Source organism: Callospermophilus lateralis, chromosome 14, assembly GCF_048772815.1.
Source record: "Callospermophilus lateralis isolate mCalLat2 chromosome 14, mCalLat2.hap1, whole genome shotgun sequence".
NCBI lineage: Eukaryota > Metazoa > Chordata > Mammalia > Rodentia > Sciuridae > Callospermophilus > Callospermophilus lateralis.
Genome location: NC_135318.1, coordinates 80,998,069 through 81,016,969, shown reverse-complemented (window position 1 = coordinate 81,016,969; position 18,901 = coordinate 80,998,069). Strand labels below are relative to the sequence as shown.

At 35.6% G+C, this 18,901-nt stretch overlaps 1 protein-coding gene across 1 annotated transcript in view; it reads right to left on the bottom strand.

Annotated features, from left to right (window-relative positions):
• Positions 1-5,086: 5,086 nt before the first annotated feature.
• Positions 5,087-18,901, bottom strand: part of LOC143379893 (uncharacterized) — a 32,290-nt gene continuing 18,475 nt past the window's right edge. The window contains exons 2-3 of the mRNA XM_076832627.2: positions 10,448-10,574; positions 5,087-8,154 (exon numbers count right to left, since the gene is read on the bottom strand). Coding sequence (XP_076688742.1) covers positions 6,044-8,154; positions 10,448-10,574 — 2,238 coding nt within the window. The 3' untranslated portion in view covers positions 5,087-6,043. The remainder of the gene's footprint in view (positions 8,155-10,447; positions 10,575-18,901) is intronic.

Here is an 18,901-nt window from a genome sequence, read left to right as displayed (position 1 = left end):
ACCACCAAACCTGGTCCCTTGCCTATTTAAAAAAAAATTATTTTCACAGTTGCTTCTTATCTCCCCCAAACTATAAAAATGTCCCAAATTCCAGTGCTGACATATGAATCTTACTATATGATATAATGGAATGGGAGAAGACTACTGAGAGAGAGGGAGAGAGGAGGGAGGGAGGGAGGAAGAAAGGAAAAGAGAGTCATCAACTTAGAAAAAGTGGGGACAATGGTGTGCATGGCAGAACAGAATTTCAGCACTTGTCAATCAGAGACATGGAAAGATTTATTTAGGAAAGCAGGTCCATATTCAAGGACAAATGTGGGACATCTCTAAGGGAGATACAAAAAAAACATTCATCTGGGGTGTTATTTATAGATGCACATTAGGTGAGGAATGATGTAGAGCTGAAATCAGAGCAGAGTTGTGTGATTTCACACCAGACATTTCAGGTTGCTCATTGTCTGGGTGTCATGTTAGTATTTTGTGAGCAAGAATGCTGGAATAGGAGGAATCCTGGATTGCTTAGGAATTGCTTGTTTTTAATGTCAAATAATGGTCATGAGCATTTCCTGAATTCTAGTGGTTAATGAGCCTTCTACTTCGAGACTCAGTAGAACTTCTTTTTATCCCAGATTACTATCTTGTCCAGACATAGTCCTCACTTCCTTATGGCCACCAAGTGTTGCTAGAGAATCAATAAGATCATCATTTTATTAGACAAACACTCAGAGTGGATTCAAGGTGGAAGTCTTAAGAAAATTCTAATTATTAGATATATATTTCTTATTTATTTTGCTGAGTACTCACAAGATTTTAGAAGTGGCCCGTGATCCAATGGATCAGCATCATGTCTCCTGGAAAACTGAATTCCAGCCTCAGAACCAAGGATTAGGGTCCCACTCAGTGTTTCTTAATGAAGTGTGCTTGTGCTAAAGCCTGAGACGAGGGGTTCACACAATGACTTTTTTATCAGTGGTACAAACACCTCACCTGTGTATATTTTAGAAATGCAAAATCCCAGGCTACATGCCAAAACTATTATTTCAGAAGCCAACACTAACATGGTCTCTGGAGAATCAAATCTGAGAACACTTGACTATATCACCACATCTGCATGATACAATGAGGACCTCTTCAGTGAGCTTAGAAGTATAATACTCTTTTTTTTTTAAGAGAGAGAATTTTTTAAATATTTATTTAGTTAGTTAGTTTTCAGCGAACACAACATCTTTCTTTGTATGTGGTGATGAGGATCGCATGCCAGGCGAGCGCGCTACCGCTTGAGCCACATCCCCAGCCCAGAAGTGTAATACTCTTGTTGGAGAAGTGCTGAAATTATCTTAAAGAAATTATACTGAGTCTCAAAGTAGACTCGTTGGGCCCAGAACACCCAAGCTGCTTAACAAACTGCACGGTGGTGGTAGAGCTGAGTTCAGAGGGGTGAAAAGAAGTCTCTGCAGGGAAGACTCCAGCAGAAACACTCTCATTCCAGCTGGGCCCCAGGATCAGGTAGGTTGGGAAGGTTTCAGGAACTGGAGAGACTTCTGCAAAAGGCAGGAGAATAGAAGAAGCAGTAACTGGGTGGCTGATGCAAGCATGCAGCTGTAGATGTGTGGGCTGTGCTCCCTGGGGTCAGGGGTATTGGAGCTGCTCTCTTCCTGTGGGGAAGGAACATGTGCAGAATCAGGGTATAAGGGAGGTAGACCACAAACCTGCACAGGCCAGTAACTCCTTGGCTCCCTCTTTCCTTCCAAAATTCCCTGAGATTATCTTGCAGTTAGCTGTATTTTATTTAGAGACAGGGTCTCACTGAGTTGCTTAGTGCTGTGCCATTGCTGAGGCTGGCTTTGAACTTGTGATCCTCCTGTCAGCCTCCCATCCCACTGGGATTACAGGCATGCACCACCACATCCAGCTTCATGTATTTTTATTGGCTCTGAGAAAACCACTATCCACATTCATTTATCCAGCCTGAGGATGCTGTACAAATCATGCATATGCTCAAATAAGAGTGCTCACACTTCTCCAAGTTTCCTTAAGAGTGTTGAGTACAGACCCAGAGAGTAGAACCATTCACATTGGGGTGACATTTGGGATAGCAACCTGCAGATGTCCGAAAACACCTAAAGTCCTCTGCTCTCCCTACTGAGCTATGGTAAGCTAATGTAAAACTCCCTTAAAATCATTGAAGTTGGGCACAATGGCACACACCTGCAGTCTCAGTGGCTCCGGAGGCTGAGGCAGAAGGATCCTGAACTCAAAACAAGCCTCAGCAACTTACCAGGTCCCTGAGCAACTCAACAAAACTGTGTCTAAATAAAATAAAACATAAGAATGGGCTGGAGATGCAGCTCTGCTGTTAAGCATGTCTTGGTTTAATCCTCAATCCCCCCCAAAGAAACATTTAAATATTTAGTTGATGGTTTTACTTTGACTATAATCCATTTCATTTGACAACAGGCAAACATGAGGTAGTTGTTAAGGGTATTAGATATATTCTAAAACTCACTGGGTTTGTGGTCATTCAAGTGTACTAAAAAAAACCAAAAAAACAAAAAAACAAAAAAAAACAACCTTTTCCTGAAGACTTAAGGTCTGTGTGGGTAGTTTTTTGTTTGTTTGTTTGTTTTTAAGGCACAGTGACACATGCAGTGACTCAGGAGGCTGAGACAGAAGAAGTGCAATTCTGAGGTCAGCCTCAGCAACTTAGCAAGACTCTTTCTCAAAAAAAAAAAAAAAAAAAAAAAAAAAGAAAGAAAGAAAGAAAGAAAAAAAAAAGAAAAAAAACCCGAAGAGTAAATATATTGCTCAGTGGTATAATAGCACTGGATCCAATTCCCAATAGTAAAAAATAAAGTGCTTTTTATTGTAATACTGTTTCACACATAGGTCTTAAAAATTACCACTAATATTCTCTGTCACTCTAGGTAAAATAGAGATAGGTTAATCACACTTATTGCACTTGACCTCCTGTCCCACCTGCTTAGCAGTCTCCCTTTTCTATTCAAGGTGAATGATTATAAGATTCTCACAGATAACTGGGCTCAAGACATACCATATTGAAATAGTTATTTTTCTGGTTCATTTGGGAAACTGAATCGCCTTCATGGAAACAAGGAAAATTAAGGGGAGATGTAAATATAATGTGCTAGTGACTGTGTGTGTTTTAGGAAGTTAGTGGCTCATGTTATACTACACAATTATAGTGGGGCAAGTAAATGAAACACACCACATGCATCTCAATTTAAAAAAAGGAATGTGAACTTCCCATGTCAACCATACTGTGGTGACTTGCTGATGAATGGGCACATATACCATGGTGCCTAGGAGAGGAACACATGCCAATAGAAGAAAGAGGAAGCCATCTGCAGTGACTGATCTTTTGTATAAAATGTATGAACTTGATTCATGGGTCCCACTCTGGTTATGGGTTGAAAACAAAAGATGGGTTTATAAACAATTTCATGGAAAAAATAAGTTCTGGGTTTGTATGGTCCAATTACACAGTTGGGTGACTATATTAATGTGTAGTGCATTCAAAGATGAGAAGAAACACTCAATGTTTTCCCCAAAATGATGCAAAATATTTGAGGGAAAAGTTTTGTGAATTACTTATTATATAATAATACATGTATTGAAACTTCCCTTGATGCTGTTACATTTCCCTTGATGCTGTAAATTGAAAATTATTTAAAAATGCAGTAACATGGGCTGAGTTTGTAGATCAGTGGTAGAGTGCTTGCCCAGTGAGGCACTGGGTTCAAACCTTACCACCACATAACAATAAATAAATAAAACAAAGGCATTGTGTCCAACTACATCTAAAAATACTTTTTAAAAAAATCAGTATCTTCCAAGTCACTCCCAATTTCAGTTTAACTTGCCTTAGGAACCCATTAAATGACTTGTCAGAACCAAAGCAGTCTTTTATGTGAGATAAAATAGGGTGTAGACAAGCAGAAAAGATACAGCCATAAAACTGGTATGAAGAATGGGTGGTGAGTGTGGCAGAATATGAAAACCAAGATCTCTCTCTCACACACTGCCTCTGTTCCTTATGCATAAAATTTATCATTCCCTTGAAGTACTTAGAATCCCAATTAATTTAAATAAGACAAAATTTTGTGGGTGTTCCATTGACCCAAAGAGTAATACAACAACAAATTGTTTTTTTCCATTTTTGTGTTTAACTTTTAATAGGGACTTGTATAGAACCTGCAGTGGCTCATCTGAATAGGGACTTTGTCTTTCTATATGTGGTGGCATGTGCTCCAGTCCTGTTAAACAGGGAAAATTTATGACAGATATGATTTGGAATATCTCAGAAAGACTATGTGCTAAATAAGTTTGGGGAGCCTGTGCCATTTACTATAATTCCTCTGATCCCAAAAGTATAATAACAATTGTAAATTATAGAGTAGAATAAAAGATACCTAAAGTCAAAAGATATATCATATTATAAATTATTTTGAAGGTTTAAATGCTCCATGAGTATGGCTCTTTTTTTTACCCTCATAATTGAACACTTGTTTCTGGTTAAATTTTCTACTGATTGTCCAAAACCAAATAGGCATTCAATATTGGGCAGAAATACTTTTTTAAATTTTTTGACATGACTCAAGTCTCCTCAGTGGGTAATTATCTAGGGACTTCATAAGGAAATGCTTGGATTCTTCAGTTTTTTGTTGGTTTCTATCAGACATGCCAGGAGCCAGAATGGGTCAGTGTTCAGCTGAACATGTTGCTTCCTGAATAACTATTGGGAATCTCTCTGCAATGACCCTCCTTTTCACAATATATGCACTGGTGGCTCTTGGTTTCTAAGGTAGTTGAGAAGTTGTGTTCTCTCTCAAATTGCAAGGCCTTTAGGAGTAAAGTCATTCTATAGGGAAAAAAAAATGGAGGGGGGAGTACAAGGGATTGAATTCAGGAGTGCTTAAACACTAGGCCACATCCCCAGTGCTTTTTATCTTGAGACAGGGTCTAAGTTGTGTGGGGCCTCATTAATTTGTGGAGGCTGACTTTGAACTTGGGATCCTCCTGCCTCTGCCTCTTAAGTTGTTAGAATTAAAGTAATGTACCACCATGTCCAGAACTTACACAGTAAAATTTTAAAGTACTAATTCAAGATAGTAAAATCTGGTGTTTATTTTCATGTACTTATATGTTATCTATAACTGTTTTAATGTCTCCTTAATGATAAACAGGTGGATAAAGGTCTGATTTATGGGAACACTATTTTCTAAGTGAGTTGATGTTTCTAAAAAATTAATGGTGGTATTTTAGTATGTTTTTACTATCTGCTATGTAGAACCCTTAGTAAAGAGGCACTGTGATACCAGTGAGATAGTATCATGATCCAACACATAACACTGTTAACACATTAACATATTGTATACAAAATATTAATCAGGTATTTCAAATACACCACAAAGTCTCAAAAATATAGATTACCAACTCTCAGGAACAGATTTTCTTCTCATGAAATGATCTATGTTAGAACTGTTTTCAAAAGTGAGGATACTGAGTATTCTTTAATTTTTAATAAATTCCTATCTGTTCAGAGACAAGTTTTCTACAAAATTCTATGATATTTATGAGAATTTCTTTGTTTTCCACATCAGCTAAGGATTTTAATAAACTTTAAGCAAAAGTTAAAGGCAATTCCTCATTTCTTACATACATAATAAAATGGAATACAGAAGAGGGCTTTCCTATGTTTTTTATATTTCTAGCATGATTTCTTCCTTATAGATATTTTGCTATTATTTAAGGCATGTATTTCAGGGAGATGTCTTTCTACCTTCCCTATAGGTATCTGGTTTCTAATGCCAAATTTGAAATTTGAGTAAAGACTTGGGCACAGTATTCACATTGCTTAGGGGTTTTATGCACTATGAATTCTCCAGTGTTTAGTAATGCTAAAAGGTCTGCAACAGAATGTACATTTGTATTACCTCTCCCAGTTATGAATTCTCTGGTATTGAGTACAGTGTGGTTTTTGATTAAAAGCTTTGCCACATTCTTCACATTTGTAGCAATACTTTCAAGTATGAATTCCCTGGTGTTGAAGAAGGCATGCTCTTTGAGTAAAACCTTTGCCACTTGCTTCACAATTGTAGGGCTTCTTTCCAGTATGAATTATCTGGTGTTGAGTAAGGTGTGCTCTCATAGTAAAACATTTCCCACATTCTTCACATTCATAGGGCTTCTCTCCACTATGAATTCTCTGGTGTCGAATAATGTACTGTCTGTGAGAGTAACCTTTGCCACATTCTTCACATTTGTAGGGTTTCTCTCCAGTATGAATTATGTGGTGTTGAGTAAGGTGTGCTCTCATAGTAAAACATTTCCCACATTCTTCACATTTGTAGGGCTTCTCTCCAGTATGAATTATCTGGTGTTGAGTAAGGTGTGCTCTCATAATAAAACATTTCCCACATTCTTCACATTTGTAGGGCTTCTCTCCAGTATGCATCCTCTGGTGTTGAGCAAGGTAATATCTATGAGTAAAGCATTTGCCACATACATCACATTTGTAGGGCGCAGTATGAATTTTCTGGTGTTGAGTAAGCCATGCTCTTAGATTAAAGCCTTTCCCACATTCATTACATTTGTAGAGCTCCTCTCCACTGTGAATTCTCTGGTGTAGAATAAGCTTTGCTCTTTGAATAAAACCTTTGCCACATGTTTCACAACTGTAGGGCTTCTCTCCACTATGAATTCTCTGGTGTTTTGTAAGTTGATCTCTTTGATTAAAAGCTTTGCCACACTCATTACATTGGTAGGACTTCTCTCCAGTATGAATCCTCTGGTGTTGAGGAAGGTAATTTCTTTTAGTAAAACATTTGCCACATACATCACATTTGTAGGGCTTTATTCCAGTATGAATTCTCTGGTGTTGAGGAAGGCTTCCTCTATGAGTAAAACCTTTCCCACATTCTTCACATTTGAAGGGCTTCTCTCCTGTATGAATTCGCTGGTGTTCAATAAAGCTTCCTTTATGAGTAAAGCCTTTCCCACATTCATTACATTTGTAGAGCTTCTCTATACTGTGAATTTTCTGGTGTTGAGCAAGGTAACATCTTTGAGCAAAACCTTTTCCACATGTTTCACAATTGTAGGGCTTCTCTCTCCTATGAATTCTCTGGTGTTGCGTAAGGCATGATCTTTGAGTAAAACCTTTGCCACATGTTTCACAACTGTAGGGTCTCTCTCCACTATGAATTCTATGGTGCATTGTAAGTTGATCTCTTTTATTAAAAGCTTTGCCACACTCATTACATTTGTAGGGCTTCTCTCCAGTATGAATCCTGTGGTGATGAGTAAGGTAACTTCTTTTAGTAAAACATTTGCCACATACATCACATTTGTAGGGCTTTATTCCAGTATGAATCCTCTGGTGTTGAGTAAGGCTTCCTCTCTGAGTAAAAACTTTCCCACATTCTTCACATTTGTAGGGCTTCTCTCCTGTATGAACTCGCTGGTGTTGAGTAAGACTTCCTTTCTGAGTGAAACCTTTGCCACATTCTCTACATTTGTAGAGCTCCTCTCCAGTATGAATTGTATGGTGTTGATTAAGCTGTGAACTTTTATTAAAACCTTTGCCACATTCTTCACATTTGTAGGGATGCTTTATAGTATGAATTCTCTGGTGTTTGGTAAGAGTAGAAACCTGGTTAGAGGTGTTGCTTGCTTCATTATGTGTATTCCATACTTTCCAGAACTCTGTATCTGAATTTTGATTAAGCAGTAATGAGTACACAGGGGCCTTCCCACAACAATTAAAAGTGTATGTTTGGGCACAAGAAGGAATTTTTTGTTCATTGCTGAACAATGGACAGTTTTTAAAGAAACTTTCAAAATGATCATCTTTAGAAACTTGTCCTTCAGTTATATATGGAATACTTTTCTGAGGTATTAAATGTTCTTCAGGTCTGCTGACAGTAAAATTTTCATTATGGACATGCATTACTGATTTGTCTTGTCCTTTATAATAGGATTTCCAATCTTCATTCTCACCTACACTGTCCTGTACTTTCTTTTGTTGTAAATAGTCAAGGTCACAATTTCTATATCTTCTCTTTATCACTTTTTTAAAAAAAAGTTTTATGCAAGACTCAGGTGAAATTTTCTGGGTATAATGAGAGTTCACGGCTGAAAGAATAAAAATAGGAATTATTTTACATATTAGACTGGAATATACTTAACAAATATAACATGAAATTATAGGTAGTCAGGACACCAGCAGGGTAGTAGAACAATATATCATAGGCCAACAAGCCTCCATAAATATATAAACTAAATAATAATACACAGACAAAATTTCTTTCTGAGAATTACCCAAAGTATTCACAATATCTATAATGAATATATTATTAAGGAGGCAGTAGAGTAGAGGTAAGGAAAGTGTGTTTACTTTTATCCTCCAGGCCTTCCTCCTCCACAATATAGCACTGTGCACAAAATCAACCTCAATTCTACCTAATAGAAAATGTATAATGGGAACATTTCTGGCGTGGGGGGGAACTGTCTGAAAATTACTTCCTGTCGATCAGGAAACAGACTTAAATATAATGGATAGGTTTCGGATGACAATAATACAGATATTCAACAGGGTTTAAGGGCTTATGATCTCTAATGAGAAATAGGGATAAATCTTTTTAATGAGAAAAATAAACACACACACGGCTAATATCAATATTACATGAATAAAATCACTAAATAACAATCAAGACAAATAACTTGGTTTTAAATTTTTATAATTTTGAATTATTTACTGATTTGTTTCATTGACAAATTAAATTTCATTTGCTAAGGATACTTTAAAATATAAATAAAATATAAATAAATGATGAAATGACTAAATATACCTAATTAACAAGTACACTGTTTTAATGTAATTATCATTTTAGTGCTTTAAAAAATTGTATTCATTCTATTAGCATTCATCAAGAATAGAGTATATTAGCTGATGTGGTGGTACAGGCCTGTAATTCCCAATACTTGGGAGGCAGAGGAAGGAGGTTCTCAAGTTCAAAGTCACATTCAGCAACTTAGCAATGCCATAAGTGACTTACTGAGACCCTGTATCAAAATAAAATAAATTTTAAAAAGGGTTGGGCATATTGCTCAGTTGTTATGTACTTCTGTTTTCAATATTTGGTTTGCTCCTTCCACAGAAAACAATATAATACATTACACTCACCATGGGTACAATAGAACTCTTGACCTTTTTATATCCCTTACAATAATACTTTGCAGACATTGACCAACACTTCACAAAACACAGTACTAGTAGCCATTTTACTTTCTGCAGTTCTGATTTCCACATGTGAATCAGAATACAGACATAAAATTGTGTTTTGTGTCTGCCTTATTTCACATAATGCAAAGTACTGCATATCATCCCATGTTACTTTTAGTGACAAAATATCTCCTTTTTACTGTTAATTAATGGTGTATTAAAAACATTTTTTATTTATTAAACAAAAGATGGACACATATTGCACTGAGCATGGTACTTGAGATATGTCTTCAACATGCTGATTTAATCCCCTTTGGATACCTATTTATAATTTGCATTTCCAGATCTTGGGGTTATTCTACTTTTAATTTTTTTTATGTGTGGTGCTTAGGACATGGTGTTAAAAATTTGCCATAACAGGCATTAAACAAAATCCACTTGCAAATCCTCTCCATTATCTAAGATTACAAGCATGTATCAGTGTGCTTACCTCTTTTTGAATTCATTAATAACTTCCATGTTTTTTTCCAAAATGATTAATAGTCTACCATTGGCTGTTTTTTATATGGACAAATCAAAAATACTATAGTACAAAAAAAGATACTTGGCTTAAGCAAAGAAACAAAACAAAACACTAGCAGTTGAAAATGATAACTTCTCCACCAACATTTGGAAGTTTGGCTTCCTCCTTGAACTTTTTGGACCTCTCAACTGTGTTCTCTGATTCATGAATTTCTATCTACCTGGGAACATGGCTCAGGGCTCTCTCCTTTGCTCCAGAGCAAGGTGTGCAAATATGGTTTAGAGACAATAAGATGTGTTCATTGGAAAATAAAATGACTATTTTTGGGATTCTTCCTGTGACTACTGATGCCTCCATTCTTGTACTGTAAAGAAAAGAAATTGGACTTTAATGTGTAGGTCACATCATTTGGTATCACAAAATTACTGTAAGTACCACCAATCTAAAGAAAAGGGTATATAACACCTGAAGAAAGGGAGACATTAAGGACTAAAAGTAATGAAAGTAATATTTTCTTCTCTGGAAAAAAAAAGAGAAAAAAAAACCTGCCCAATCCTTTTACTTGAAAGCAAAAATCTGAAACTCATTCAAGAAGAGCAGAAGCTTCCCAAAGATATTCTGCATGGGAAAGAATTAAAAATTCTGATTAACGATGAATTCTAAAGGGAAGCGCTGCTCACCCAGGAAGATCAGGTTTCTGTAGGTCTCTAACATTACATCTCTGTATAAATTCTGCTGAGCAGGCTCCAGGCATTTCCATTCCTCTTCAGAGAACTCAATGGCCACGTCCCTGAATGCCAATGATTCCTGAAATAAAAATAGGTAAATTGATAGTACATTGACCAAAATATCATTAACAGGGAGCTTTTAAGTTGAAAGAAGATAAAAATCAGAGTTAGTAGAAGTGGCTTTCAAGTAGGTGAGTAAATTTTAATTATTCAAGAAAATACTTTGTAACAGTGATATTCTCTACTCTATAATTCTGAAGAGTGTTGAGTCATATATACATAATATGTGTGTGTGTGTACATACTATTTATATGTCACCTTTATGAAGTAGAATGTAAAATTAAGGCATCAATACAGAAATATACACTTTAATTGCAACTCTAATATCATAAAATAAATTTTCTATTTCTAAGACAAAAAAGTTATAGTGAGTAAAAAAGATGATTTTCAAATTTTAAATCAAAACCATGAATCAGAGATTTACTAAAATACAGACTCTTGCCCAGTAGTTCTGGGATGAGACCTGGTTTTCTGAATATGTAGCAGTAATTCCAACCTAGTGATCCTAGCGCCAGTGGGCCAAGAAATACTCCTGCATAACGATGAAGTAGACCAGTGTAGGAAAAAAAAAAAAAAAAAAAACCCTTGATGGAGTTCAAATATTTCAAAGGATTTATGTACTTTTCATGTCTTTTTTCAGAAACCCAAAAGAATGTGATAGCAATAATGATATTCATTTTTATGACATTTTGTCAAACACCCAGTAAAAGACTAAGTTTATTTGACCTGTAATTCAGAAAAAAAGGAGAGCATTAAAGTCAATTTAAGGTCTGGAATTGTGGCTCAGTGTAGAGCGCTTGCCTAGCACGTGTGAGGCACTGGGTTTGATTCTCAGCAACACATATAAATAAATAAAATACAGATCCATTAACAACTACAACAAATTCATTAAAAAGTCAATTTAAAGTGTGAATTTTTTGAAAAATTTCAGAGCAGGGTAGTGATTATACATGAGAAAACTAATGGAAACATGTTAAGAAGAAACAAAAGCAGATTGATGAAATGATATTTAACTTGTATAAATTATGGGTTTGTTTGAGCCATCACAAGGCAAGGAGTTTGCTTTTTGGAAATCTGGAGGTGAAATTCCACCTATGCACACCCTGCCTTGGCTTGGACAGCCCTAGATTTAAACACAGCCACCCAAAGCCCCCAAAAAGTTGTTTTTGCCATCTTCATCCCATGTTCCTGAAGAAGTTCATCTCACTGAATTCCTTTGGTGCACCTATCCATATAAACTACTGCTTGGACTCCATCTTTTATTAGATCAAATCTCCATCACAGCTGAATCATTTTGCCCCTGCTTTTAGTAAATAAATTTTTTCTCATTTCTGTACTTTGTAATTAATTTTCCAGTCTGGCTCACCACCTGTGATGGTTACCCATCCATCTGCAGTGCTGGTTGCAGCAGACTATATACGCCACATAGCACACATAGGAGCAGACTATATATGCACACATAAAAATGTTAACTTTATAGGAAACAACAGACAATTTTTCATGCAAATAAGAATAAGTCATATCTTCCATTTGGTAAAACAAATCAATTTGGGAGGATGCTCTTTTAAAAGACACTATTGAGATACACACTTTTAACAATGGAGAATAAAATAAGAGCCACAGTTACTGGGTCTTTTATACTCTTTATTTTCTCCCTGTTATTCAAATTCATCTTGAGGTACACTTTATAATTTTCAGGCACTTGTTTCTTTCATTGAAAATGCAAAGAGGTATGTCTGTAAGCTGGAGGCAGAATAAAATGAAAGCCTATAGGACTGTGGTCTGCTTCAGAATTTTCAGTAACAAAGCCAGTAACCCTGGTAATCAAAAGCCAGATGCTTCGTTCACCAAAGCAAGGCACAAATGAAAAGTACTAAGAAAAAAACGGGTTCTATATCAAAGATAAAAGTTTATGTAGACTGTTTAGAAAAATCCTATCAAGATTCATTAAAATAATGAAAAAAAAATTTAACTTTATAGGGAAAATCCTGCAAACAGCATTTACACCAAGCAAATAAGGTTAAAACAGCTGTAATATAACAAATGGTACAAAGTGTAAGTCAACATAAAAGAACACATCGTCATTGCTGTGATATCAGTGGCCAAATCAAAACAAAATGATATAATATGGAACTTTATTAGACTTTCCTTGGCATTCTAGAGTTTGGGTCTCTTCTAATCATTCTATTCTTTTAGAACTTAGTAAGTTTCTAGATGCAACCAATGTGCATTTAATCGACTCTTTTGTATTTATACATGACAGAGCATCCAGACGGAAAGAAAACAAAGCACAGTTCACTTCTTTGGCAACATCTGAAGACACAAAAACATCCCCAATGGAAATCTAGAATAGCAAGATTTTCTGATGTTCATTTATCAAAAAGTTTTTTTTATTTGTTCAATCCTGCATGTCATGTAAGCATGGCATGTCTTGGACGAAAGTGTAAGAAAAAGGTTCCCAATATAGGGAGTATATATGGGCATATATGTTTTAAAGAGTTAGTGTTGGTATTGTAAGAAGAAAAGGAAACAAAATGGCTAAAACAAGTTAAGCACAAACCTGAATGGTAGAGAAGTAAAGGTATGCACATTCCAAATATCAAGTACTTTGGGGGAAAATACAATGCTGCCCCTGGCCTGGGCCACACACCTGGAAAACAACATCTTTCTCCTCTTTCTCTAGGCTTCCTTCTCAGGACCGACCGCTACAATTCAATGCCTTATATGGAAAATACATGCCTCAGAAAACAAAACACAAGGCTCCCAAGGAACTTCTTTTATAGGCTCAAGATAAATTTAACTAGAAATCACTAAGCTGTGACTTTCCTGCTTCCCAATTTTATTCATTCAGTTTTAAAAGAGAAAGGAACCACTACTTAATGAGTAAAAGTATTCATATTCAGTGAAATTTCATTTTGAATTAGAGACTGAATCCAGGGACTATTTACAGATTTACTACTAGCAACATCCATAGCCTTTTTTATTGTTATTTTTAATTTTTTAATTTTTTCTACTTAGTTGTAAATGACAGTAGAATGCATTTCAATTCAACTGAAGCACAACATTTCAATTCTCTGGTTGTACACAGTGCAAAGTTGCAACATTTGTGCAACCATACATGTAACTGGGGTAATGATGACCATCTCATTCCATCATCTTTTCTACATCCATGACTCCCTCCTCCCCACCATCCCCTTTGCTTGATCCAAAAATCCTCCATTCTTTCCATACTACCCACGTGCATTATGGATAAGCATCCACTAATCAGAAAACATTCAGCCTTTAATTTTGGGGGGATTGACTTACTACACTTATCAAGATATTCTCCAACTCCATCCATTTACTTGCATATGCCATAATTTTATTCTCTTTTAATGCTGAGTAAGATTTCATTGTGTGTATGCATATGTGTATGTGTGTGTGTGTGTGTGTGTGTGTGTGTGTGTGTGTGTATACTCAGTTTCTTCACCCATTCATGTATTGATGGGCATCTAGGTTGCTTCCACAGTTAAGCTATTGTGAATTCAGGTGCTATAAACATTGGTGTGGCTGTGTCACTATAGTTTGCTGACTTTAAGTCCTTTGGTATAGACCAATGAGTGGAAAAACTGGGCCAGATGGTGGTTCCATTCCAAAATTTCTGAGAAATCTCCACAGTACTTTCCAAAGTTGCACCAATTTGCAGTGTCTGAGTGTACCCTTTTCCCCTCATTCTCGACAAAACTTAATATTGCTTGTATTCTTGATAACTGCCATTCAGACTGGAGTTAGGTGAAATCTTAGAGTAGTTCTAATTTGCATTTTTCTAATTACTAAAGATTTGAAAATTTTTTTCATATATACGATGATCATTTGTGTAATTTCTTCTGAGAAGTGTCTGTTCAGTTCCTTAGCCCATTTATTGACTGGGATATTTGTGGTTTTTTGGTATTTTATTTTGGCATTAAATTTTTTTGAGTTTTTTTATTTTTACTATATCCTGGAGATTAGTGTTCTATCTGATGTGCATCTGATAAACATATTCTCCCACTCTGTAGGCTCAGTCTTCACATCACTTTTTTTTTTTCAGTTTGAATCTATCACATTTATTCTTAATTTTATTTCTTGTGCTTTAGGAGTCTTGGGCCTAATCCAATATAATGAATATTTGGGCCTACTTTTTCTTCTATTAGGTGCAGATCTCTGGTCTAATTCCTTGTCACTGATCCATTTTGAGTTGTTTTTTTGTGCATAGCGAGATATAGAGGTTTAAGTTCATTTTGCTACATATGGATTTCCAGTTTTCAAAGCATCATTTGTTGAAGAGACTATCTTTTCTCCAATGAATGTTTTTGTGCTTTTGACTAGTATGAGATAACTGCATTTATATGGGTTTATCTCTGTGTCTTCTATTCTGTACCATTGGTCTACATGTCTATTTTGGTGCTAGTACTATGCTGTTTTTGTCACTGTGGCTCTGTAGCGTAGTATAAGGTCTGTGTCACTTTTCTTGCTAAAGATTGCTTTGGCTACTCTGGGTCTCCTATTTTTCCAAATAAATTTTATGATTGCTTTTTCAGCTCTATGTCATTGGGATTTTAATAGGAATTGCATTAAACCTGTATAATAGTTTTGGTAGTGTGGCCATTTTGACAATAGTAATTCTTCCTATTCAAGAGCATGGGAGATCTTTCCACCTTCTAAGGTCTTTTTCAATTTCCTTCTTTAGCGTCCTGTAGTTTCATTGCAGAGACCTTTCACCTCTTTTTGTTAGATTGATTCCCAAGTATTTTATCTTCTTAGAGGCTATTTTGAATGGGTAGTATTCCTAATTTCTCTGTCAATAAATTCATTGTTTTCTATAGAAAAGCAATTATATTATGGGTATTGATTTTATATCCTTGCTACTTTGCTTAATTCATTTATTAGTTGTACAAGTTTTCTGGTGGAATTTTTTGGATATTCTAAAAATAGAATCATGTCCTCAGCAAATAGTGATATTTGACTTCTTCTTCTCCTATGCATATCCCTTTAATTTTTTTCATCTGTCTGATTTCTCTGGCTAGAGTTTCAAGAACTATGTTGAGTAAAAGTGGTGAAAGAGGGCATAACTGTCTTGTTCCAGTTTTAGAGGGAATACCTCCTATTTTCTCCATTTAGAATGATGGTGGCCTTGGGCTTAGCATAGATAGTTTTTACAGTTTTGAGATATAATCCTACTATTCCTAGTTATTCTAGTGTTTTGAACATAAAGAGATGTTGTATTTTATTAATGGTTTTTCAGCATATATCATGATTCTTGTTTTTAGTTCTATTGATGTGATGTATCATAATTTCCATATGTTGAACACAACCTTGCATCCTTGGAATAAGACCCACTTGATCATGGTGCACTATTTTTAAAATATGTTTTTGTATGCAATTTGCCAGAATTTTATGAGAATTTTTGTTTATATTCTCAGAGATATTGGTCTAAAGTTTTCCTTCCTTGATGTGTCTTTGTCTGGTTTTGGTATCAGGGTGACACTAGCTTCATAGAACGAATTTGGAAAGGTTTGCTCCTTTTTTTATTTCATGGAACACTTTGAGGAGTATTGGTATTAGTTCTTCTTGGAAGGTCTTGTAAAACTCAACTGAGAATCTGTTGGGTGCTGGGCTTTTCTTGGTTGGTAGGCTTTTGATGGTATCTCTATTTCCTTGCTTGAAATTAATCTGTTTCTGATTCAGTTTGAGTAGATCATATGTTTCTAGAAATTTGCCAGTGTCATTGAGATTTTCTATTTTATTGGAGTATAAATGTTCAAAATAGTTTCTAAATTATCTTCTGTATTTCAATAGTGTCTGTCATGATATTTCCTTTTTCATCACAAATTTTAGTAATTCAAGTTTTTTCTCTTCTGTTTGTTGGCATAGCTAAGGTTTTATCAATTTTAGTTTTTCCAACAAACAACTTTTTGTTTTGTCAACTATTTGTTTCTTTTATTCCAAGTTCATTTATTCCAGCTCTGATTTTAATTGTTTCCTGTTCTCTACTAATTTTGGTGTTGATTTGTTCTCTCTCTCTCTCTGACTTATGAGATGTAATATTAGGTCATTTATTTGTTGACTTTTTATTATTTTAATAAATAAGCTTAATACAATGAAGTTTCTTCTTAGCACTGCCTTCATATTGTCCCACAGATTTTGATATGTGGTATCTAAGTACTCATTCCTCTACGAATCTTTCTCCTCCCTGATGTCTTCTGTTGTCCATGCATTATCCAATAGCGTACTACTTAGTCTTCCGGTGTTAGACTAGATTTTATTTTTTTATTTTATCATTGATTTCTAATTTCATTCCATTATAATCTATTAGAATATAGAGTAGTAACTCTATTTTTTAATATTTGCTGCGTATTGCTTTGAGGCATAATATATAAGGTCTATTTTAGAGAAGAATACATGTGCTGCTGAGAAGGTGTATTCACTTGATGATGGATGAAGTATATATGTATATATGTATATTAAGTCTAAATCATAGATTGTATTATTAAGTTCTATAGTTTCTTCATATAGTTTTTATTTGGAAGACCTAACCAATGGTGAGAGATGTGTATGAAAGTCACTCAGTATTATTGTGTTGTGGTCTCTTTGCTTCTGGAAATTAAGAAGGGTTTGTTTGATATATGTACATGCTCTATTGTTTGGGACAAAAATATTTTAAATTGTTAGGTCTTGTTGATGTATGGTTCCCTTAACCAGAATGAAATGATATTCCTTATCCCTTCTGATTAATTTTGGTTTAAAGTCTACTTTATCTGATATGAGAATAGAAACCCTTGCTTGTTTACTTGGTCCATGTGAGTGATTTTTTTCTCATCCTTTCACTTCCAGTCTGTGCATATCTTTTCCTAGAAGATTAGTTTCTTGCAGGCATCTGGATCTTTTGTTTTAATCCAAACTGTCAGTCTACATCTTTTAATTGGTGATCTTTTCTTTGCATCCTGGTCTAACACCAGCTTCTCATAACTAAGGAAGTTAATACATAGAAAAGAAGCACAGAAAATGGAAAGTGGCAGAAGACGTAGCTGATTGAAAATATTTCCCCATCCTTTGTGTTCTTCTACATCAGCTTAGGAGAGTGTTACTCTGCCAGAGCCATGCATGGTAGTGCACACCTGTAATCCCATCAGCTTGGGAAGCTGAAGCAGGAGGATCATGAATTTATATCCAGGTTCAGCAATTTACTGAGGCCCTAAGCAGCTCAGTGAACTCCTGTCTCTAGATAAAATATTAAAAAGGACTGGGGATGTGGCTCACTGGTTAAGCACCCCTGGGTTAAATTCCTGGTACACTCCCCACAAAAAAAAAAAAAAAAAAAAGTTACCCTACCCATTGTGACCTAGGTGGTCCTTCTTATTTTAACTAAAACAATGCAAGCATTAACAAACAATTAACTGAACAGTATGTTTTTAGTGGCCAGAAATATTTGATAATTAATATTGGCTTAAATTTCCCTCCTGCCTATAGCCCCATGGAGTCTGACCCACAACAATGGTGCCATAGATGTCCATAGAAAGAGGGACCAGATGGAGTCTGACACACACTCTTTTCATGTTTCCTCCTAAATACATGCTGGCTTTATGGTAAAGGATTCTTTGATCTTACTTTTTTTTTTCTTTTTAAATTTCATAGTATCAGGGATTGAACCAAGGGGCACTCCACAACTGAGCTACATCCCCAACCCATTCTATTGTTTTGAACTTTTGTAGTGTAAGTTCTCCAGACTGACCTTGAACTTCTAACTGTCTTGCCTTCATGTATGAGTTCCTGGGATTTTTGTCATCCAGCAGAATGCCTAGCTGGATCTGAATTTTATATTCTTCATCAATGCCACACACTCCCACCTGCCAGGTGTTTTATTGGCTTCTCCCTATGAATGTAACAGCATCCATTCCATGCTTTGAACATAACACTTCCTGCTCTATCACTGTGGCTTATCTTAAAGCTGACTTGTCTTTATTTTTCCTGTCTCTTTTCCCTCTATCCTTCATAATCATGAAAAATATTAGATTAACCTTCTTCCTGTCTTTAGTCAGGGTTTAAGCCAGGTTATATATAATCTTCCTTCAGCAGAGCCACCATAGGAACCAAGAAATCCAGAGTTTACAGGTGGCACAAGAATTATTAAGAAATAACTCTCTCAAGACTACAAATGAATTATGAATCCTGACAGGGCACAGCTGGAGGGTAGTCTGAGGCTCCAACGACCTTCATAAATTCACCATTTTAAAGGAACTCTGTACACCTGGCAATTAGAATCACAGTTTTTAGACAGGAGTCCTGCGTTTCTCTTTTGCTAGCAAAGCAATAAAATTTCCTTTTCCT